General features: G+C 43.0%; 1 protein-coding gene across 5 annotated transcripts in view; it reads right to left on the bottom strand.

The window, feature by feature from the left end:
• The window catches only part of shmt1 (serine hydroxymethyltransferase 1 (soluble)), a 57,825-nt gene that overhangs the window by 30,885 nt on the left and 1,776 nt on the right, over positions 1-25,164 (bottom strand). For 4 of the 5 annotated variants that reach the window (XM_059979770.1, XM_059979772.1, XM_059979769.1 and 1 more), the window contains exons 2-3: positions 22,299-22,409; positions 21,355-21,500 (exon numbers count right to left, since the gene is read on the bottom strand). In XM_059979770.1, coding sequence (XP_059835753.1) covers positions 21,355-21,500; positions 22,299-22,379 — 227 coding nt within the window. In that variant the 5' untranslated portion in view covers positions 22,380-22,409. Of the gene's footprint in view, positions 1-784; positions 4,270-21,354; positions 21,501-22,298; positions 22,410-25,164 lie in introns of those variants that run through there. The other variant, XM_059979773.1, reaches the window with a different exon arrangement.

Raw genomic sequence — 25,164 nt, forward strand, 5'->3', positions numbered from 1 at the left:
AAAAAAACACATTATCCTTCCCGGTCACTCCCCTAAGCATCGATCCATCCCTACTGAATACGACTGCATTGTCAGGTGTGAGTCAACCTGAAGAAGTATGATAAATATTTTAATTGCGTATTATTTTACGTATATTCATATGTTTTCATTGTTCAGTGAAATAGTCCTTTTATTTTTCAGGTTGACAGCTGGCTGACGTTATTTTTGGTTTGCTGCTGGCGGCAAATTTAAGTTTGGCGTTTTTCATAAATACAAGAAGGACTCAAATAGACGTTGAGTATTTTACTTAAAAGTAACCTTCAACCCAACGTCTTTTTTTCGGAGTTCAAAATGTTTTTGTTGCATGCAGAAATGTAATTTCGTTTTCTCTGCAGGAGTTCATCAATTTCATAAATGCAACACATTATAGTTTATTTATACATAGCATAAAGGCAAAACAAAACGTTGTATGCAGTGTTATTTCATTTTAAATGTCAAACGGGTTTTGCGGCTCCCAGTGTTTTCTTTTCTGTGGGAAACGGGTCCAAGTGGCTCTTTCAGTGGTAAAGGTTGCTGACCCCTGGCCTAGGGTGAACCGCTGTTGCCCCACCAATAGTGCAATACTTTGGTGCAAATACGGTTTAATGCCCCCCCCCCCCCCCAAGTACATGCTCGCAATACAAATACCAGACAATACACCACAGGCGAGTAAATAATTGCAACTTTATAGTTATTTCTTTGTGATGGGTTAGTAGAAACAGATAACCTAAAGGCGCCAAATCAGTAACTTTATCAGTTTGTGCACCTCATAATATAATATGTTGGAGCTCATGTCTCCGGTTCCATTCACAGCGACCTTCCGAGCCTTTGGCCACCATCCGAACCACCGACGTCCAGTATCTGCCGCCCTGGAACCGCTGTCCATTCCTCACACGTCCGTCCTCGTCGCTCACCTCCCGAAACAGACCGTGAACTCCCATTCAGCTCACACATACAAGATAGCATAACAATTCTCCATTGGTTAGTTCCCCCCTTATCTGCAGTTATAACCCAAACATTCCAGATACAGAAACCCATTAAGTAACATTACAGAGAAGCCATTTTGTTAGCCTGAACAGTTAACACCACTGTTAATGGTACTGAGAGCCCTACATTCTCCTCCCCACCAAATTTATTCATGCCCTCATGACGCCAACCCTTCCTGCAAAACTCCAAACCCAACCCAAGTGCAGAAAGCAGTGACATAACTCCCCAGAACAGTGGAGATCACACCCTACAACATTGGCCAACCTATCTGGGGGGTGGGGGGGGGGGGGGGTGCCTACTTCTCTGACACCTGCGCACTCCCTCCTCTAACTCCTCCACCTTGGACACTACAGGAGACCCATGGAAACTATAAGGTGAACCCTCCTGTGAGTGGTCACCCAAACCCCTCTGCACCTCTCTTGCTCGGGCCCCACGTCCTCCCCGCCAACGCCCTGTGGTACTCCCAACGGCCCATCACTAGCCCCCCCTTACTCTGTCTAACCCAGTGGGAGAAGGGCCAGGAGCCTCCCCTTCCATCATGGAGGCATCAGCGAACGGCAGCATGTACCAATCGTCCGAGTCAGTATCTCTCACAGTGTGGGCTCTTCCTCCTTGTGTGGACACAAAGTCCTGGTACAAGATGCAGCCGGCACCTCGGGCTCCCGCTCTACATGTACATCTCATCCCAGAGGCAACAGATGATCCCATGGAGAATCTTGACGGGCCCCGTCCCATCCTCGGGCCGCACTCGGAAAACCGGTAAGTTGGACAACTGACTCCCCACCACATAGGGTGTGCCCGACCAGCGATCTGCCAGCTTGTGCTTCCCAGGTAATCCCAAATACCTTATGAGGGCTCAGTCTCCCGGCAGGAGCTGGGAGAACTTAACTTTCCGGTCATACCTCTTCTTATTTCCCCGATTCTGCTTGGCGGCCGCCTCCCCAGGCAACTCATAAGCTCTTTGCAGCTTTTCTTCACATCAGCCACATACTTCAAGTCAGGCTTCAGCAATACTTCACCCGTGGCCGTCCCGAAACAGAGCTCAATGGACAACCTTGCCTCGTGCCTGAACGTCAGATAATAGGGCGAGTAGCCAGTAGCATCATTGCGTGTACAGTTGTAGCAGTGAACCAGATGAGCAATATGTTGACTCCATCGACTCTTTTTGCTGATCTCCAGCGTCCTGAGCATGTCTAGCAGGGTCCGATTAAACCTCTCTGGCTGGGGATCGCCCTGTGGATGATAGGGCGTGGTCCTTGATTTCTCAATTCCCAGCATATCCAGTAACTCATAGATGAGCTTACACTCGAAGTCCCGCCCGTGGTCACTATGTACCTGCCAGGGAGGGCCGTAATGCACAAAATACTTCTCCCATAGCACTCTTGCCACCATAATCACCCTCTGATCCTTGGTGGGGAACGCTTGAGCACACCTGGTGTGATGGTCCATGATGACTAAGACATTCGCCATGTACTCGTTGACCTCCGACCTCATTCGGGGCCAGTGAAACCAGTCCTTGAGCAACCTATAGGTCTTCTCCACCCCCAAGTACCCAGGGTCATCATGCAGTGACTTCCCCAGGACTCAACTCTGGCAGCTGTGGGGTCTTCAGAGCAGTCATGTCACAGTCAGCTAGGGGTAGTGTTGGGGGCACAAATCACAGTCAGGGTCAGTGTCGGTGGCACAGATCCACTGCACAATCTGGCCTCTCCTTTTCCTCGGCCTGCACGGTGATAGCAAACTGACACATTACCTTCATCCCAGATGCAGGAACGCTCTCCCACTCCTCGTCCTTTTCCAGGTCTTCATGCCTCCATCGAGACAGAGCATCCGCATGGACATTCCTGCTACCCGTCTGGTATTTCAGGCTAAAATCATACGTAGACAGGGTGGACAACCATCGATGACCGGTCACGTCCAGTTTCACCGAGGTCAGGATGTAGGTAAGCGGGTTGCTGTCCGTCCGCACCTCAAACTTGGCCCCGTAGAGATAGTCACTCAGCTTCTCCACCACCACCCATTTCAACGCCAGAAACTCCAACTTACGGGCGGTGTAGTTCCTTTCGGACGGTGACAAACTCCAGCTGACAAACACTACCGGCCTCAGTCCGGCGCCCTGATCCTGATATAAGATGGTCCCCAACTCCTCCCGACTGGCATTGGTGTGCAGCACATAGGGCAACCGAGGGTCCGCAAAAGCCAGCACCAGCGCCTGAGTCAGCATCTCCTTCAGTGAATGAAAAGCTGCTTCACACTGGTCATCCCATCTCTGTCCGAAGGGTTCTGCCGGGTTCAAATATTTTCCAGCCTCCCGTCCTCTGCTCCTTTTCCCTTTCTGTCCCAGAGGGGGGTAGCTACACAGAAGCTGGTTCAAGGGATGGCTCACCTTGGCGTAGCCCTTCACGAATCTCCGGTAGTATCCACAAAACCCCAGGAACGATTGCAGAGCGCTCACAGTCTGGGGCCTTGGTCAGGTGGTCACCGCTTCGATCTTAGCTGGGTCTGTAGCTACTCCATTCTGGGAGATTATATGTCCAACATAGCTAACAGACATCTGGCAAACTGGCACTTGTCCAGGGAAAGTTTTAACCCTTCATCCTTCAGCCAGTTGGGCACCTTCATTAGTCTCGCTTCGTGTTCTTCCAAGGTGGATCCAAATACTATCAGGTCGTCCAAATATACCAGCACCTCAAGCAAGTTCATATCCCCCGCCGTCTTCTCCATGACCCTCTGGAAGGCGGCAGGGGCCCCCGATATGCCCTGGGGCATCCTCTCAAACTGGTAAAATCCCAGAGGGCTTATAAAGGCCGTCTTCTCCTTATCCGCCTCACTCATCAGGATCTGGTAACATCCACTCCTCAAATCCAACACACTGAACCACTTCGCCCCACTCAGACAGGCCAGCACATCTTCCACCCTGGGGACTGGTCAGGGATGGTGCGCCCATTCAGGGTCCTGTAGTCCACACACATACGAAACTTCCCATTTTTCTTCCTGGCCACGACTATAGAGGACGCATAAGGGCTGCGGGACTCCATAATGATCCCAGCTTCCTTCAACTTACACAAATGCTGCTGCACATCCTCCACGTCTGCAGGGGCCAGTCGCCGCGACCTTTCCCGAAATGGAGTGTCTTCAGTCACCCGGATGGTGTGGTGAGTGCTCCTGCAACAGCCCCGTCAAACTCATCTAGGGAAAAAAACATCTTTTCCACCATCCTTCGCTTCCAACTTTCCAGCACAGGCGAGGCCCCAAAGTTAAACGCCCCAACGGTCAAGTTATCCCTGTTTTCCAATGCCCCCCCCCAGCGAGCCTCACGGGGGCACTATGCATCACCGTCACTGGGAACAAATGCGCCAGGGGCATCCCTCGTTTAAAAGTGACCTCCTGTTGCATGGTGTTCCTGACGTTCACCGCCACCCGGCGTGCCTGCACCACCGAGAGCTTCTGTAGCTCAGGCCTCACCAGCACCCCAGCCGGGAATCTCGATTCCCCCCCTCGAGATCCTCCGGGGTGTCCACTAAAAACCCTCAGGCACTCCGGAGTAGCTGGGGATCCCCATCACTCTCACTACTTCACTGGGCCGTACCACCCTGGGCTTCGACTGGGCGCACCATACAGTTCCTCTTTCCAATGCCGTGTCCCACACACCTCCTTAAAGGCAGCTTGAAACACGAGGTGCACCGACAGGATCTCCAAAAAGTCCTCACCCACCTTCTCCTTGCAGGCCCCCAGGAGTCTCCACAATAGGGGTGTTGGTACCCACCAGAACTGACACACCTTCAGTCGCAACTGGGTCCGGGCAAACCAGCACCAAGGCCTCATGAGCCTCAGACACTCCCACCTCAGTCTCCAGGGACTCCAGCCTCACTGATAAATAACTATCGTATGGGTAATCACCAGCATTGATACCCCAAATTTCCAGCGCGCTGAAGGGCATCAAGGGTAAATGCTACAAATACTGATCGTAGAACGACCGGTACAATAGTGTGACCTGTGACCCCATGTTGAGTATAGCTTTTGCATCTATTCCCTCTATCCGGATTGACACACTGGATCAGGGTCCCACCAATCCTTCGGGGATAGGGTCCCCTCCTCTCAGGGGTCCTGTGGCACATTGCTGGGAACGCGTTTTCCCTGAGACTCCAGGCCGTTCCCTCACTGAGTCTCCTCCAAGTCCCCCCACCCCCACCTGCTGGGACACCTGTGGAGTCTCCCTCCGAAGGGCTCCCAGCTGGTCACATTCCTGCCCCACAGTTATAACACACACCTTGTCTCATGGGACCCCAGGCTCCCTGGGCCTCTGTGCTGTCCGTCCCTTCAGGGAGGGGCCCTCTCTGCCAGTCCCCTCACACGGAGGGACCCCACCTGCCACGACCCCCCTCACTATCTCCCGATTGGAGCTGGCCCCAGTTACTTCACTACAAGGGGCTACAACGGAGGACTGCACCGTACTGACGTACTCTTCAGACTCCAATGCGTCCTCCTCCATCACCTCTCTCAGCAACTGAACAAAAGATGGGGGGGCCCGCGAACTACGGGACTGCCAGAGACTCATAGCAATCATATCATGCCTTTGGGCACCCTGGGCTACCTAGTCTATCCTGATCTGATTCACCTTCGTCTCTGAAATGACCCCCCCCCCCCCGTCGCCTCAAACAATTTAGCCTTCGCTCTACCTGGAAAAGATACTCAGAAAGCTTTTCCCCTTTCTCCTGATGCAGGCTCCAACACCCCCCCTAAAAGCTCCACTGTGCCCCCCATCAGACCAAAAGCCTCCTCCAATGCTTCTAGGTAATCCTTCTAGGGTAGCCTAGGGTTTGCTGCCTTTCACTACCTTAGCTGCCACCCCTCGCAAACTGTCACTCAATCTCTGCCGCTTCACTTCCTCAGAACACTGCCACTCATCCGGCAGCCGAGAGACGCTCCTTCTTTCTCAATCTTCTTTTTAAATTAAGTTTCGAATTGATAAACATAACATTGATAATGATACAAAGAGATGGAGATTACATTAATAACGGTTAACGTGTACAGACACAGACTCCGAGTAGCATCTGTAATCTAAGTCTCTTAATAACTGAACATGAAAAAGATTCAAAAAAGTTTATACAAAAAAGTCCCCTAAACTAAAAAAACTAAACAAAAGCTGGGCTGCCTTGTTTCATTGGTTAAGATCATTATTTGTCATTAACTCCGCTCCTCTATACACAAACAAAAATTTATTGAGAAGGATTCGGAAAAGCTCAGCTTACATCATATGAAAATATTGAATAAATGGCCTCCAAGTTTCTTCAAATTTAACCGAAGGATCCTGAGTACTGCTCCTAATTTTTTTCTAAGTTCAAACATGTTATAGTTTGGGAAAACCATTGAAATGTGGTAGGGGGATTAGAATCTTTCCATTTAAATAAAATGGATCTTCTGGCTATTAATGTAACAAAAGCAAACAAACGGCAAGCTGAAGGGGATAAATCGCTGGAGTCCATCACTGGTAATCCAAAAATTGCAGTGATGGACGAGGTTGTAAATCGATACGCAAAACTACTGAAATAATATCAAAAATGTCTTTCCAATGTTTTTCCAAAAGAGAGAAAGACCAGAACATATGTGTCAAGGAAGCTACCTCAGTTACATCTGTCACAGACAGGATTTATATGGCAATAAAAATGAGCTAAATTATCCTTGGACATATGGGCCTTATGAACCACCTTAAATTGTATCAAAGCATGTCTAGCACTCATTGAAGAAGTATTAACTAGTTGGAGAATCTTCTCCCATTTCTCTATAGGTAAAAATACCTGATGTTCTCTTTCCCATTCATTTTATCAGATGTATCTAGATGTATTTCCGTAATCAGATCATAAATAATTGCTATTACACTCTTCTGATAGGGGTTTAAACCTAAACTTTTTTCTGTAATTTGTTTGATGTGGTATCCGAAAAGTAGGTAAAATAATTTTCAAAAAGTTTCTAATCTGTAAATAACTGGAAAAAAAAAGTGATCTAGGCAAATTATACTTATTAGACAACTGTTCAAAAGACATGAGACAGTTATCCATAAATAAGTCACAAAAACATGTTATTCCCTTTGTTCTCCATAAAAGAAAAGCTCGATCAGTTCTGGATGGTTGGAAGAAAAAATTGGATGTAATAGGATAAATTTATTCAATCAAAAACATTTAAGAAATTGAAACCATATTCCTATTGTATGTTCAGTTATTGGATTAGTCATTTGTGTATTCAGTTTAGTACGTGCAAAGGGAATCAAGGCCCCTAAGATAGAAGCCAATGAGAACCCCTGTACAGGCTCGCACTCAAGGTTCTCCCATTGTGGACATTGAATTTCATCCAGATCTTGTGTCCAGAATGTTAAATATCGAATATTAATTGCCCAGTAATAGAATCTAAAGTTCGGCAATGCCAAACCACCATCCTTTTTTGATTTCTATAAATAAATATTTCTTACTTAACCTGGGATTTTTATTCTGTCATATATATCTGAAGAAATTTTAGAATCAGTAATATCAAAAAAGGATTTAGAGATGAAGATTGGTACCACCTGAAATTTCGGTAAAATAATCATCTTAATAGCATTAATTTGACCAATCAATGATAAGGACAATGGGGACCACTTAGTAAGCAGTTGTTTAACATGATAATTAAGAGTAAAACATTAGCTTTAAATAGTAATTTAGTAATTTTAACACCCAAATAAGTAAAATGATCAGTAACCAGTCTAAATGGCGATTGTCTATAGATTGGAACTTGCATATTCAATGGGAAAAGCTCATTCTTATTAAGTTTCAATATACAACCAGAAGAACTACAGAACTGAGCAATTAGTGATATTACTGCAGGGATGGATTTCTCAGGGTTAGAGATATATAGTAACAGGTCATCTGCATATAGTGACACCTTATACATCCCATTCCCACGAATAATGCCAAATATATTGGGTGAATTACAAAGTGCGATTGCCAAGGGCTCCAAGGCAATATCAAATAGTAGGGGACTTAAAGGACAGCTCTGTCTAGTACCCCGAAAAAGCCTGAAAAAGAGGGATCTCTGATGATTGGCAAGTACAAAAGCCAAAGGTGTATGATAATCTAAGATATAAATTTTGGGTTAAAATTAAATTTCTCAAGCATGTTAAATAAATATTCCCATTCAACTCTAATCAAATGCCTTCTCGGTGTCAAGTGAAATAACACATTCTGGGGTTTTGGATGAAGTATAATGTTCATTAACCTCCTAACATTAAAATATGAATAATGATTTTTAATAAATCCTGTCTGATCATCAGAGACAATTTGTGGCAACACATTTTCCAATCTAATTGCCAATATTTTGGAAAAGATTTGAGTCCACATTCAACAAGGATACAGGTCTATATGATGCACATTCAGTGGGGTCTTTATCTTTTTCAGGAATTAAAGAAATAGATGCTTCCTAAAAGGAATGTGGTAATTTACCTACAAATAAGGCATCCTTAAAGATTCTACATACTGTAAATTCTGCTGTATAAACTGATCCAGAGTATAAGCCATTTTCAAGGTTAAAAAAGTAACTTTTTCATGTTACCTTTGCATAAGCCGACCCCTTTTGTAGAGGTTTTTGATTTAACCAGAAAACATCACAAAACCTCACATGCCGGTACTCAGCTTTGCCAGATCTGGAACCTGGAAATTTTGTGAACCAGTACCTGCTAATAAGAAAATAAGCCTACACATTGTACAGCATTGTAAGCAAATTCTTAATAAATAAATCAGGGAGGGAAGTTTTGGATTAGGTTCCCAATGGTAAAGAATCCTCTGAAATGTAACCCCTGTGAAACCATTTAGCACCCATTGTAATCTCGTTAAAACATAACACGGGGTGTCAGGATCAGTACATGTACTCAGTATTGAGTTTGTGACCACCATGTACAAAAAACTAAAACGGATGTGATATGATGCTGGCTTCAAGCTGAAGGTTGTTGATTTTACTAAAGGAACAAATAATTCTGCAGCTGCTAAGAAGTTTAGTGTAAATGAGAAACAAGTGAGAGAGTGGAGAAAGACAGAGGACATGCTGAGAGAAATGCCAAAGATGAAATGTGCAAAGCGCAGGAAAACATGCCAATGGACAGAACTGGAAGAAAAAGTCTTAGAGTGGGTGAATCACCAGCGATCGTCCAGATACATTGTTACCAGAGAAATGATTCAAGTTCCCGCATTGAAATAGGCCAAAAAACACCATGAGGTCAGCGAAAATTTCAAAGCTACGTGAAGTTGGTGCACCCGATTTATGAATACAGATGATCTTGTGTTGAGACAATAAACAAAGATTGCTCAGAAAATTCCCATGGGGTGTTGTTTACATTCAAGAACGCTGCTGGATAGATGAAGCGGGTTTAAGTGTGGCATTGACGTCCCGAAGGTGTCAGGAAGGAAAAGTCGCTACTTGTCTGGGACATGTTCAAAGCGCACTTGTCAGGTGAGACAAAAGCAGCACTGAAAGCTGAAAATACGGACATTGCAGTCATCCCCACTGGTTTGATCTCCGTGCTCCAGCCACTCGATGTGAGTTTAAACAAACCATTCAAAGAATTCATGTGTTGACAGTGGAACAAATTTGACTCAAAAACAGCCAATAAATACGACCTGTCTTCCGTGTATTTGTTTTCCGAAAGCTGGTACCCTCTGTATAAGCCGACCCCCTAATTTTAGGGCCAAAATCTCACCTTAGACACCGGAATTTACGGTAACCGAGAAAGTAGATTTTAAAAAAGATTTTTAAAATTCCACTATATACCCATCCAGACCAGGTGCTTAACCAGAATGCATCGAAGAAACTGCTTTCTTTATTTCTTCTTCCGTAAAGTGTTTCTAATGCTAAAACGGTATTTAAGTGGTAATTTAGGAATATTCAATTTCCTTAAAAATTCATGCATTATGGTAGAATCATCAGGAAATTCTGATTGGTATAAAGAGGTATAGAATTCTTGAAAAGATTTATTAATTTCATCATGGTCAACCGTCAAAATACCATTACGTTTACGAACTTTAATAACCTGACGTTTAGCCAAAGCAACTTTCAATTGGTTGGCCAGTAATTTACCTGATTTATCACAATGTATATAAAATTGACTCTTAGTTTTAAGTACAGTTGGCCTTCCTTATCCGCGGGGGATTGGTTCCAGGATCCCCCAGGGATATCAAAATGCGCGGATGCTCAAGTCCCTTATTTAACCTGAAACAAAGCGGTGGTCTTTAGGACCCAGCAGAACACCAGACCTTATTTAACATGTATCAGTGCAGTGGACTTTAGGACCTGGCGCAGCTCTGAATCCACAGGATTTCTGTTCACGAAAATAATTGCAATCACGATTGAAAATAAAGTGGAGGTAATAAAGCGGTCGGTAAGAGGTGAATTGCCATCGGTCATTGGAAAAGTGTTAGACTACAGTCGGTCAATGATCGGAACAATTTTAATGGAGAATGTGAAAGGCCCTGCCCCAATGAAAGCTACAATTATTACCAAGCAACTCAGTGGTTTAATTATTGAAACACATGTGTTTCCCGTGTTTTATATGCGTAGAAAGGTAAAATATACAAACATTTGTATACTATATAGTAAAACAAACGTTTTACTAACTGAGGCTACATGATACCGGATGTACCTGTTCAGACTGCAAATCCAAGTTAAAGACGGACTCAGGAACGGAACTCGTTCATAACCCGGGGACTGCCTGTACTTTTAAATCATCTCTAGATTACTTATAATACCTAATACAATGTAAATGCTATGTAAATAATTGTTATACTGTATTGTTTAGGGAAAAATGACAAGAAAAAATAGTCTGTACATGCTCAAACAACAAGTGCTGGAGAGAGAACTTCCGGGTTTTCCTGATCCGTGGTTGGTTGAATCTGCACATGCGGAACCCGCAGATAAAACCAATTTTTGGATTAAAAAAATTGGCTTAAAGGAAGAAAGCAGAGGGTAGTTGTGGCAGGAAACTATTCTGCCTGGAGGTCGGTGACTAGTGGAGTGCCACAGGGATCTGTCCTGGGACCCCTGCTATTTGTGATTTTTATAAATGACCTGGATGTAGAGGTGGAAGGATGGCTGAGTAAGTTTGCGGATGACATGAAGATTGGAGGAGTTGTGGATGGAGCTGTAGGTTGTTGAAGGTTACAGGAGGATATAGACAGGCTACAGAGTTGGGCAGAAAAATGGCAGATGGAGTTCAATCCAGACAGGTGTGAGGTGATGCATTTTGGAAGGACAAACCAGAAGACTGAGTACAGGATTAATGGTCCGTTACTTAAGAGTGTGGATGAACAAAGGGACCTTGGGGTTCAAATCCATACATCCCTGCACAGGTTGATAGGGTAGTTAAGAAGGCCTATGGGATGCTAGGCTTCATTAACGGGGATTGAGTTCAAGAGTAGAGAGGTCATGTTGCAACTCTACAAATCTCTGGTGAAACCACACTTAGAGTATTGTGTTCAATTCCGGTCACCTCATTATAGGAAGGATGTGGAAGCTATGGAGAGGGTGCAGAGGAGATTTACCAGGATGTTGCCTGGTTTGGAGAACAAGTCATATGAAGCAAGGTTAGCAGAGCTGGGACTTTTCTCTTTGGAGCGTAGAAGAATGAGAGGGGACTTGATAGAGGTCTACAAGATTATGAGAGGCATAGATAGGGTGGATAGTCAGTATCTGTTTCCCAGGGCACCAATAGCAAACACCAGAGGGCACATGTACAAAATTAAGGGAGGGAAGTTTAGGGGAGACGTCAGGGGTAAGTGTCGTTTTTTTTTTAAAAACACAGTGTTGTGAATGCCTGGAATGACTTGCCAGGGGTGGTGGTGGAGGCTAAAACATTAGGGGTATTTAAGAGCCTCTTGGACAGGCACATGGATGAAAGAAAAATGGAGGGTTATGGGGTAGTGTGGGTTTATTACTTTTTTTAAAAAGGATTATATGGGTCGGCACACCATGGAGGGCTGAAGGACCTGTTCTGTGCTATAGTGTTCTATGGCTCTATAAGGAGGAAGGAGGACTGACTGTAATTGGTTTTCAATCGGGGATGTAAATAACAAACTGTGTTGCATATGAAGTTCAACTCTCTTTTGATAAAGCTCCAGATTAGGAGCAACAGAATATTTTTTTAAATCAATTTTTTTAATACTATCAACCAATGTACGTATATCATTATTAATTTGTTTTTCAATCCAGCAGAATATGAAATAATTTGCCCACGGATATATACTTTAAGAGTATCCCATAATGCCCCACTGGAAATTTCTTCTGTAAAGTTAGTTGAAAAGAAAAAGGCAATAAAGTTAACAAAGTTTAAGTCCTGAAGCAGGGTAGAACTGAACCGCCATTGTCTAGCGCTAAAAGTTAGATCAGTTAACTTGATTGATAGTTTCAAGGGCGCATGATTGTAAACGGTGATTGCATCGTACTCACAGGCAGTAACAGACGGAACTAATCGAGAGACGATAAAGTAATCAATTCCAGAGTAATTATGATATACATGAGAAAAGAATGAGAACTCTTTATCATTAGGATGTAAAAACCTCCAAATTCTAAAATTCTGGAGTGAACTAAAAAGGAATTAATAAAAATAGCAAATTTGTTTGGAAGTATCTGATTGGACGTAGACCTGTCCATTGAGGGATTCAGGCAACAGTTAAAATCTCCGCCCATTATCAATGTATATTCATTTAAATTAGGAAGAGATGCAAATAGATGCTTAAAGAATTTAGGATAGTTGGCACTTGGTGCATAGATATTAACCATAACAACGTTTTGGTTATAAAGTAAACCAGTATTTAACAAAAATCTACCATTCAGGTCTGAGATTGTTTCATAGTGAACAAATTAAATCGAGGAGTCTATAAAAATAGAGACTCCTTTCACCTTAGCCTGAGTTGGAGTGAAATTGTTGTACTTTTCAAAACCTTAAAAAAAAACAATGATTATCCTCCTTCCTCACATGAGTTTCCTGGGCAAAGAGAGTCTGAGCATTCAATCTATGAAAAACTTTAAAAATCTTCTACCATTTAATTGGATGATTCAACCCATTCGTATTCCATAAGACAAAGTTAATAATATTATCCATTTTACTTGAATAAGCCATATGGTATGTGAAGGGTTAACCTTACTGCATAGGAAACTCATGAATCAGGAAGAGAAAAAAAGGTTTGAAGGGGAACCGGAAGTTACGACAATATAGGCATATTTGTAGTTTCAGATCAGCCCAGATGAATAAAACTAAACTAAAACTAGCCCCCCTCCCTGCCCACAAAAGCCTGAAAACTGACCAATAGACAGCCAGGAAGCCAACTAGAAATTCCCCTACCCCCATCTCTTTTGAAGGCAAATCTCCAGAATTGAAAAGAATGCTGTAAAAAAAAAACACCAAACAAATGTTTAAAAAAAAAATCAGCCGTTTGCAAAACATTTTGAAAGGCGAGATCTTGGATAGTGAAACAGAATACAATCTTATTAATATTTCAAGGAGGGAAAAAAAAAATCACCAAATCAGATTCTTAATTATTTTCAAAAGCGGACAACTGAAAATAAGGGAAAAAGGAACTTTAACAGAGAAGCATGATAAACATCCATACTCCAAAACAAAGGACCAGTGTTATCTAACCAAGGGCAGAAATCTTCAAACTTTAGAAGTCCAGATCTATGAACTGGTTATTAACTTATAAACCAAATGAATACAGCTGCGAAGAAACAGTAAATTTATTAGACAGCTGAGATTGAACATTGATCCTCAAAGAATTGATGAGCTTCGTCCATGGGTTTAAACCATTTACGTGATTTATCAGGCAGAGCATCCCTTCAACGAGCTGGAAATAGCAGAGCTGGTTGAAACTTTCTTTGCTAAGGCTCGGACATCACCGGTTTAAAGAGCAATTTTTCTCTCATCACCTTGGGATTGTAGTCTTCAACCAGAAAAAACTTGAGGTCTCCATATTCAATAACAGGCAATTCGAATTAAATGCTCCTTGATATGCAAATAGTAGAATCAGAGTATAACAGGTCAAGGCTTCAACTCTTTAGGAGGTTTTGCTCTTAAAGCCCAGTGAGCACTATCAAGTATAGGGGGAGTAAAGAAAACTTCAGGGCTGAACATGTCCATTAAAAATTGAGAAAAGAATTTAGTAATGTCACCACTCTCAACGTCTTCACAGAGTCCTATTATTTGCAGGTTCTGTCTACGACTGCGACTTTCCGGGTCAATAATCCTGAATTTATACTGTTCCAGTGTTTGAGTGGTTGAAGTTAATTTCTTTTCCAATGAGTCCAATCTGCGATCTCCATGCCTTCCAGCTTCATTGAGTTCACAAATTTGCCGCTGTTGTTATTCACTCTCCCGCTTAAGTGCTCCCAGTCTACTTTCGATCTCCTTTAACAATACTTCCAAAGTAGAAAATCGTTTATCGAATTTATCGTCCAGGAGCTTCGACATAGCTTACAAAGTGAGTGGAGACTGTTTAGAATCACCTTCTCTCCTTCCACTTCCATTACCGGCTTCCTTGCCTTCAGCTGCTGCCTTTTGCCCGCTGGTATTAAAATTGAAAAATGAACAGAGCAAAGCCAAAATGCAACTTACTCCATCTAGTGTCCCAAGAGAATCCTAGACACGTTCTATCCAGGTCTCAAAATCATCCTCCCCTTCGGGAGTGGGAGTCTTCCCTGAGAAAATTGTTAACTTCTGACAAGGACCCGCTGCCTTGTTCACCAAGGAATTAATGGCTGACTCCAACTCCGAACCTTTCCCCTTCTGTGGGAGAGGGGAACTAATTCGATTTTTCAAATCTGACCACTCCCTTCCTTCATCCTTCAAAAACGACAGGACTCGCTCCCGGAAATCTCTGCCCACAGCAGCAAGCAACTCCTCAGGTGTCCAATCAGACACGTCAAACCTTCCCTCTGTGACAACGTGCATGCCCCATGGCCCTGCATCACAGGTCACTGATAGACGGTGGCAGTCCCACTGTCGAGACGTCAGCACCAATTCACGCTAACACAAAGCCTAAATTCCCCATTTTACCAATCTTTCTGCCTACAATTTCAACTTTACCGATTGCTCTGACTGTACTCAAACATCAAATTAACACTCTGTATGCATGTCCACCCCACTTAATACGCAGGCGTGACTAACTGGTACTTCCTCGATCTCACACCAGAGTTCAATCTCATCTGAATCCATCTCCCCTCGTTTAAACTGGGGTGAATTACACCGTATCTGACAAGTACAAATCCCAGATGAGAAACCCCACAATTGTAGCATCCATGCCCCCAATTTACCCCCCTTCGCCTAGGGTGAACTGCCATTGCCCCGCCAATAGTGCAATACTTCGGTGCAAATACAGTGTAATGCCCCCCCCAGTACACGCCCGCAAAACAAATATCAGACAATACACCAAAGGCGAGTAAATAATTGCAACGTTAGTTATTTCTTAGCGATGGGTTAGTAGAAAGATAACCTAAAGGCACTAAATCAGTAAGTTTCAGTTTGTACACGTAATATTTTAATACGTTGGAGCTTACGCCTCCAGTTCTATCCACAACGACCTTCCGAGCCTTCGGCCACCGTCCGAACCGCTGACGTCCAGTATCCACCACCCTGGAACCGCTGTCCATTCCTCACACGTCTGTCCTCCTCGCTCGCCTCCCGAAAAAGACCGCAAACTCCCGCTCAGCTCACACATACAAGATAGCATAACAATTCTCCACTGGTTAGTTCCCCCCTTATCTACAGTTTGTTATGATACGGCAACAATGAATATAGAATTGAGAGTTTTTTTTATAAACCAATAAAAAATTTATTAAACACTGCTCAATAAAAAAACCCAAAAGTAAACAAACCACTAACTTAACTGTAAGTTAACTGTTATATGGCAACTCGAACAGTTCTTAAAGCGATAAATGCGAACACAGTTCTTAAAGCAATAAATGCAAAAGTCCAAATGATTTACAGTCAATTAAGAGACTTTCCTGAAGTAACAAATTCCTCGACCACATGACGTTACTGCTGATCCCTGCTGAAATATGCCTTGCTCGAAGGATTTACTTGAAGGAAATAAAACGGCTTAAAGGCACTGACCTTTCCTTGGCGAAACGCTGCGTCTCGCTCTTTCTGCTTACACAATGCAGGAGCTATCTCGGACGCAGATTACTAATTCCTTGAATGAAGATTAAATAAGGTCGATCCTGTATTACTGATGACATGAACTTTACTTGATCCTTCGTGTCTTCACTCTCCAACTGGACTAAACTGGCAGTATTGTAGCAAAACTGCCAGCAATGACCTTTGAGACTTAGGGCAGAAAGTAAAACTCCGCTTTAAAACAAAACTGCGTCATGAGACGCATACGCAGCATAATGGAGTCACTGACAAATTAAACAATGAACTGACCTGCATCACCGCAGGGCTTTCCCCTTTCATACCTGTTGAAACAGGCCATCACATGACCTCTCACTAGCGGGAAAATTACATCACTCCACCATCACAAGACCATTACATCATGCTCGGACAGTCACAAGATACCCAGGAGTACGTAACAAGTTTAACTCAAACATTCCAGATACAGAAACCCATTACAGCATTAAGTAACATTACAGAGAAGCCATTTCATTATGACAATACAGAGAAGCCATTTTGTTAGTCTGAACAGTTAACACCACAGTTACTGGTACTAAGAGCCCCACATCAACAGTGCCTACCAGTATATGATCATTTAGATCCAATATTAAAGACAGCACATATACTTAAAAAACTTAATTCCTTTTTAGTCTTGCCATTTAAGAATTAGCGATTAATGTGTAATATGAATGCCAAATCAGGTTATGAAAGCACCTCCTTGTGCTCAGTGATACTTTGGTTACAAATCAGCTGTCTCAGCAGATGAACCAGCACAAACAAATGCTCTCTGGCATAAGAGGCATTCACCATAATTACTGGGGAAGTCCAGAGGAACAGCTGGTGCTTGAGTGAAAGACTTTAGTGTCCTTGTAACTTATCACTATGCCTCAGTCAAGTGTTATTTTAAAGTAGATGGATTCCACAGTCAGGTAGGAATACAAATTTAGAGTACTTGACACATTCAGAGAAAATTTTTTGCTTAAAAGTCAGGCTTCAGTTTGCTTCTGCTTTTGTCTTCTTCTCAGGTGTGTCCTAAGAAGCAAGGGTTCTAGTCTCCAAGTCACTTCTGTGGGTTCAAAGGAGGGAGATGGAAGGGGCAGTTTGGGAGGTGGTACAATCCTTTGCCAGTGCTTTTTTTTTAAAACAGTATTTCCATACACTGCTTCCTGCATCTAGTTTAAGCCATTTTTTGGACAGAGTCCATAGGTTAGTAAGGTTATTATTTTTTTTAACCTCAAGGCAATGGTAAGAACATAATTGAAACATTTCCTGTTCATCTGGAAATTTCTACTGTGATGGAGCTGAAAGGGAGTTCCTGTTTTGGAAATCTAGCGTTAAGGACGTGCACCACGTACTGGAGTAGGCTGAACAGAATCAGAATCTGGCTGCTGGGGATGTTAGCCTTAACTACAACACTGGCATTAGTTTGCTTGTCCCAGCAACCAATTTTGTTGGCACAAAGTTTGTGGTACATCTCCAGTGCTTACAAGTGTCTTGAAGACAGAGGCCACTTCTGAGGGTAGACAACAAGCTTAAGACATACAAACTGCCGGAGGACCTCAGCAGGCCAGGCAAAATCAAAGTAAAAGAGTACAGTTGATGTTTCATGTGAAGACCCTTCAGCAGGACTCAGCAGTGCCACAGGGGTCAGTGCCGGGCCCACAACCATTTACGATACACATTAACGATCTGGAAGAGGGGACTGAGGGTACAGTATCTAAGTTTGCTGATGACACTAAATTGAAAGGAAAAGCAAATTGTGCAGAGGATTCAGAGTCTGTAGAGATATAGATAGGTTAAGTGAGTGGGCAAGGGTCTGCCAGATAGAATACAATGTTGGTAAATGCATTGGTCATCCATTTTGGAAAGAAAAATGGAAGATTAGATTATTATTTAAATAGTAAAAGATTTCAGCATGCTGCTGTGCAAAGGGACTTGGAGTGTTTGTGGATGAATCACAAGAATTTGGTTTGCAGGTGCAGTAGGCTATCAAGAAGGCAAAAGGAATTTTGGCCTTCATTGTGGGAATGAATTTAAGAGCAGGAAGTTTATGCTGCAACTGTATAGGGTACTGTTGAGGCCATATCTAGAGTACTGCGTGAAATTCTGGTGTCCTTACTTGAGGAAGGATATACTGGCTTTGGAGGCGGTGCAGAGGAGATTCACCAGGTTGATTCCAGAGGTAAGGGGGTTCGACTATGAGGAGATTGAGTCCCTGGGACTATATTCCCTGGAATTCAGAAGGATGAGAGGAGAAACAAATAAAATTATGAAAGAAATAGATAAGATAGAGGCAGGAAAGTTGTTTCCACTGGTAGGTGAGACTGGAACTAGGGGACACAGCCTCAAAATTTGGGGGAGTAAATTTAGGATGTAGATGAGGAGGAGCTGTTTTTTCAAAGAGTGGTGAATCTTGGAATTCTTTGCCCAATGAAGATGTGGAGGCTTCCTCAGTAAATATATTTAAGAGAAGGTTGGACATTTTTTTTGCGTAGTAGGGGAATTAAGAGTTATGGAGAAAAGGCAGGTGGGTGGATAGGAGCCCATGGCCAGATCAGCCATGATCTTATTGAATGGCGGAGCAGGCTCGATGTGCCAGATGGCCTACTCCTGCTCCTATTTCTTATGTCCGTATAACTATGTTGCACAAGACCAAGAAACACTGTGTGCTTGAACTTTATCAAATTCCAGGATTTAGATCCAATGACAATGAAGGACCAGTGGTGCGGTTTCAAGACAGGAAGGGCAATGTTTTCCTTGTATTCTTGTCTTTAATGATGGGAGAAATTGTAGGATTTGGAAATCCATTTGGAACAGTCTGGATGGTGCACTGTAGTCAATGCTGGATGAGATGCCTGTCACTTGGGCTGCAATATCCTGGATAGCAAGCTTCTAGAGAGTTATTACTCATTGTGGAGAATATCTCATCACACTCCTGATTAGTTTCTTACAGATACTGGGAAGGCTCTCAGGTGTCCAGCGACTGATACAGTACAGCCAGCCTCTGTCCATCTGTTGTAACTACAGTATTTACCTGGCTCAGGCAAATTTCTGGTCAGTGATGACCCTCCACCTCCTATCTCGATGATGTTAACAATGGAGACCTGGTGTTGGTAATGCCCAGAAGCAGAGTCAATGAGGACATTTTCAAGAGGCCGTGCCTCAAGGAGGTGACGTTCACAACCATGAGCCCTTTTCTAGTCAAAATAAATTAAATTGTTGCCATGGCTCAACAGCTACAAGTGTACAGGTGGTGTGTACAAGTGTGGAAGAGCTAGTGGCAACGGGTGGTCTCTGTGGTCAACTGCACACTGATCTTCTCCAACTGAGTGAGTTCATTCAAGTTCTTCCAGCATTTGGATAGATGTTGACTTGCTGCCACTTTCCCCCACTGGTGTGACAATTTAGTTCGGTGGACCCTGTCAGTCTCATGCTGCTGTTGATAACTTCTACAAGGATGCCAATCAGTGCACCCGGGTGAACCTGTCCCATTTCTCACCAGGTGAGTTGCTGCCCAATGAATCCCAAGCAGTGGCCAGTTCCCTTTTAGAACCTGGAGCATCAGTTAATACTGGTTCAATACAAAAGAGCTTATAAAATCACCCATGCTTTGATGACTGACTCTGACATGCTGGACTGGAGTTTAGTTATGGGCAGAAATCATGGAAGTTGATCTTGCTTTCCATTGTGCTAGCAAGGCTGAGAAATGACCTGACAGAGGTAAATCGGATTATGAGAGACAGACATAGGGTAGATGGTCAAAATAGTGCTCAAAAACAAGGCAGCTCTACACTTGAGGGAACAAGCTTTAGGGGAACTTGAGGGATTAATTTCTCACCTCATACCAAACACAAAAGAGCAGTTGATATCTGGAACTGGCTGCCAGATATCATGATGGAATCAGAGGTATTTTCACTAACATTTAAATAAGCAAGTCATAGACAGACATGGCTCAATGTGACAGATATGGGCTTAGTCTGGGTGAGTGGGATTAATGAGGTTGGGCAAATGCTCTATAACTTGCACAGCCACAAAATAAACTCAATGCAAAGTTCCAGCAATGAGATGGGTCTGGCAATGTAAACCACAGTTGTAACAATCTGCATGGGTCCTCCACACAGTCCAACTTTCCACTTGCTTTTAGAAGGCATTGTTTCCAAACACACACATTGAGTTTGGCTGCCCAAGAGGGGGCCCCACCACTCAGTGCAGTATAAAATGCCTACTGCATCTCAGTCCACATCAACTCCTGTGGTCACTCAACCAGGCAGCTCCGCTGTATAAGTGACTAGATCCAAACACAAACAAGGCCAACGTTCATTTAAAGGAAATCACTACTTCAATCTGTGTTAAAGATCCAAGGCAGCAAAACTAAAAACACTGCATTTAAACATCTTTTAGAGGTTCATGCTGTCCAAAAAAACCCACAATCAGTGATATTCTTGTCAAGTGCCGAATTACAAATGTAAGTCCTGAAAGCTGCAGAAGTCTAGCCCAAAGGTGAAAATGCAACAAAGTTCTCCTAGTCATTGTTTATATTATAACACTTTGGAAATGTACAGCATTAAAGACAGTATATATGCAGAGAGCATAATATACACAGAAAACTCCGATAATCCAGCACCTTTGGGATTTTTGTGGTGCTAAGCAAGCAGATGTTCCAGACAATTGGATTTTACCGATCTTAATACACACAAACACAATTCTTTTTCTCTTTATTTGACACTACACAGTGGTATAATGATTTTTCCAGTGAACATGATGAATATAAAAGGAGTGGGAAGTTTACAAGAGCTCTGGTCTGGCTTCACACACTACTTGCTGTCACACTGGATACCTGGCTCACATTCTGGACAATGATTAATCCCGATACCAGACCAACAGGACTCTGGACTATCGGTTCAACAGGTTACAGATTCTTAGTCATGCATCATGGAACAGGCATTTTGGTCCAACTGGTTCATGTTGACCTAGATTCCCAACCAAGGTTGTCCCATTAGCCCACATCTGCCCCATATACACCTAAGCCTTTCCCATTCATGTATCTAAAAATAACATGTTACTATCTTTATTTTGGTACTTAAATGTTTCCCTGTAATAGTATGTGAACAGCTTAACTCCATCTTTTAGTTCATTACCCTAAATTTAACTGACTATAATGTAGTCATGTTTCAGGAAAAGACCCCTACCTCTGCCCAGGATATCCTTCTGAGTATTTGTTGTTCATGCAAGAGCCCAGGGCTTCCAGCACTGCTCGGCTTGCAAAGTTCTCTGAGGCGATGAGTTCCAAGCCCAGCCTCTGACGATTCTTCTCCTTCTTAATAATCCCATACACCTGTCAGGGAGCAGAACAGCAGAACTCTGCATGAGTGTTCTTTCACAGGACAAAGGCCAGGGACACTCCCAAAGCAGAAACAGGCCCACCTAGTCCACGATAATGTTCCTTCACTGACACTCTCACTTCTCAGAGACTGCTTTCACCAATCAGCATGTCCTCGTGTTTACCCGGTTATCTGTGTTCTGCATGTGGATTACTTTGTATGACAGTTAATTTCATGTTTCCATGGCTCTGGGCAAAGTGGCTCATCTGGAATTTTTTTTAAATCATTACTTGAACGATTGTCTTGTATCTACAATACTTAGTTTTGCACATCCTTATGGCTCCAGTAACCCAGGTTTGATCCTGATCTCCGGTGCCGCCTGTGTAGAATTTACACATCTTTCCCACGCCTGCATGCATTTCCCTCACTGGGTAGGTTATCTGGCCAATGTGATTTGCCCGAGTGTAGATCAGTGGCAAAAGAAAAGTCAGGGGAACTTAATGGGTATCTAAGAGAGTATAGGTTACATGGAAATAAGTCATGGAATAGGGATTACTTGAAGACCTAGTAGAAATTTGATAGATGACTAGCTCCCACACTTTAATAAATGACAAAGTTTAAAAATATATATAATCTTCAAGTTGCCATGAGCAAACTCTATAGAAAAGAGCACAAGCAACAGGCTTTCATGGTTGCTGTAATCTTCAGTTCCAATATCCAAAATGTTCAGCCCGAGTGCTGAGTTTCCTATACAAAATACAAGTCATTTTTTTAGTAAACAAAGGGCTTTGACAATTGTTTGCTTTAACTACCTCTGGGTCATTGGTGCAAAGGGGCTCCACCAGCTGTGCATTGTGGGATTCCCAGATGTCTTCAGCTATGATGTCTGTCATGATCCAAAAACTTTCTTCTTAGGACTTGTGCTGTATTAAATACAAAAACACCCCAAAGTTAATGTGATTAGAGTTTGCTTCGTTACACAGGGGCTGTGGAAATGTTTAACTCCACTGTAATCCACTCCATAATGTACTGGTTAGGCACAGGAGTACATTCAGCCAGAGACTCATTCCACCGAGATGCAACACTGAGCGTCATAGGAAGTCATTCCTGCCTGTGGCCATCAAACTTTACAACTCCTCCCTCGGACTGTCAGACACCCTGAGCCAATAGGCTGGCCCTGGACTTATTTCCACTAGGCATGAATAACATTTTTATTTAATTATTTATGGCTTTATATTGCTATATTTCTACACTATTCTTGGTTGGCGTGGCTGTAACGAAACCCAGTTTCCCTCGGGATCAATAAAGTATGTCTGTCTGTAAACAGAATTTCATCTATCCTGGATAATCATTCACTTGGCAGAACAGAGTTTGCACTTTTCTATTGTGACTGTCAAACACAAACAAAAGAAAACTCTGTCCATCATAAATCTTCAAGAGGCCATTTGGCCCATCTTGAAGTTGGTAGTTAGCTGAAGCACATTCACTAACGATGTCTTCTGTAACAATTATCCATATCCTCTTTAAAAAATGTACAGATTCTACTTCAACTCGAGTGCTAAACTTCCTAATGATCCCTTGGAATGAAGTCTCTTACCCTTTATCAACATTCATTTGGTGATTATCTGTTCTCTTCCACTCAGCATTAAATCAAAATTAACTTCCCCCCCCCCCCCCAATTCATATTATGAAAATCTGATTTTAAACACTTTTATCAAATCTTGTCTTAACAGTTCTTGTCACACTTGAATTCCAAGCTACATTCACAAAATCACTTGACAAAAATAGAGAAGACCTTTGGCTTTTCTCTGCTAAATCAATCATAGCAAAATCCTTCCACATCACCCCCCCCCCAAACTTCTATTTCTAGTTCCAGTATTTTGTTTAGAGTCAGTATTATGCAGCATAGACAACAGGCCTTTTAGCAGAAGTTATCCATGTTGACCAAATTATCTACCTGAACCAATTCAGTATCTCTCCAAACCTTTTCTTTCCTATCCATGCACCTATCCAAATGTCTTTTGAATGTTGTACCTGCCTCTACCTCTTCCTCTGATAGCTCATTCCATACCCGCACGACCTTCCATATCAAAAACCTGTTCCTCAGGTCCCCTCTCATCTTAAACCCATGTTCATCACCCCAGTGAAAGGCAGACTGTCACCCCCACTCCTCATCTGAAGTTAAAACGTTTGAGGACTGCTTAAAAACTGGTCTAAATTATACCTTGACTTTGTTTTTTTTTAAAAACTCCATCTTGGCCTTCCATTTCCAGTAGAACTTCCCCTCAAAACCTCTTTGGCTTGCTCACCCCTTTTACATCTCTAAAATCTACATTTATGTGGAAACCTTTCTTCAAACTTATCTGTATATACCATAGTTGAAGACTGGTTGCTTATTTTCCCAATGAGCACCCTAGCTGTTTCACAATTATTTCTTTATACATCCAAGATGTTAAAGACAGACCAGATTTTCTTGACTAGCAGTCATGCTTGGATCCAAATATTAGGTACACCTCTCCACCAGTGCAGTAACAGAGAGATCAAGCGTTGATCACACACAACTGGAGCGCCAGCCATATATTCAGAGCAAACCCCTGTCAGAATGAGGCACTGGGAAATCAAAAGCCCACAGAAACTGCTGGCACTCCTTTTGTTTGTGAAAGCTAACTCTTACACAAATATGGTTACACAACGCATGGGTAAGTTATTATTTTACACTGGTACAGATAATAAAGGAACGTTTCTCCTTTAGCCCGCACCATAAAGAGCAACTGCTAACTATGAAAGTGACCCTGGGAGGGGTTAGAACAAGCAGGCATGTATTGGCTCTACAATCCCACTCCACCCAGATTTCACCACTCACCTACACGTTACAAGTAACCTGCACATTTTAGAGATTACTCATTGATAGATCTAGCATAAACTCTCAAATTATCCTTTGTGCTCACTTAATCACAATATCTGCCACCTTTACAAATCTGTAGACATCCAAAACTCCAATCTTGTTCATACCTGCAGCTTCTTCCCCACTGCCATCGACCTGAGAAACATTAACACTACCTCAGACCATATTTCTTTTCCTTTCTCAATTTTGCACAAGTATTGTTATGCTTATTTTATTGCTCATGTTTGTGCATGTGTAAGTTATGCATAATTTATGTTAACATGCTCATAATATACTGATCACTGCCCTCAATTCTCTTTGCACTAATCCCAAAATCACTATCAACCCCATAAAGGTGCTGCTGTTGTAATCTGGTAAACTGACCACTCTATCTTCCTGAGGTCAGGCATCAGCTCTTTGATAACTCCTCTTACTTACCCCTTAATCACTACCCCATTGAGAAGCATCAGCCCGCTGTTGCTCACACCATCACTGACTCCATCACCTCTGGAGATCTCTGCTCTGCAGCATCCAGCCTCAGTTCCCTTATCCTGCACTACTTGTTTCTACCTCCTACCCAAGTTCCACAAACCTGACTGCTCCATAGATCCATTGTTTCTGCCCACTAAACTTGTGTCCCTGTATCTCAACTCCATTTTATCTCCCATGGTTCAGTTCCTTCTCAATTAGATTTGGTGGCACCTTCCATGCTTTAACCACTTCAATTCCCAGGCCCTGGCCACCTCATTTTCACCAGGGATGTCCAGTCACCACACCCTTCCATTCTCCATCAG

This window comes from Hypanus sabinus, chromosome 9, assembly GCF_030144855.1.
Source record: "Hypanus sabinus isolate sHypSab1 chromosome 9, sHypSab1.hap1, whole genome shotgun sequence".
Taxonomy (NCBI): Eukaryota; Metazoa; Chordata; class Chondrichthyes; order Myliobatiformes; family Dasyatidae; genus Hypanus; species Hypanus sabinus.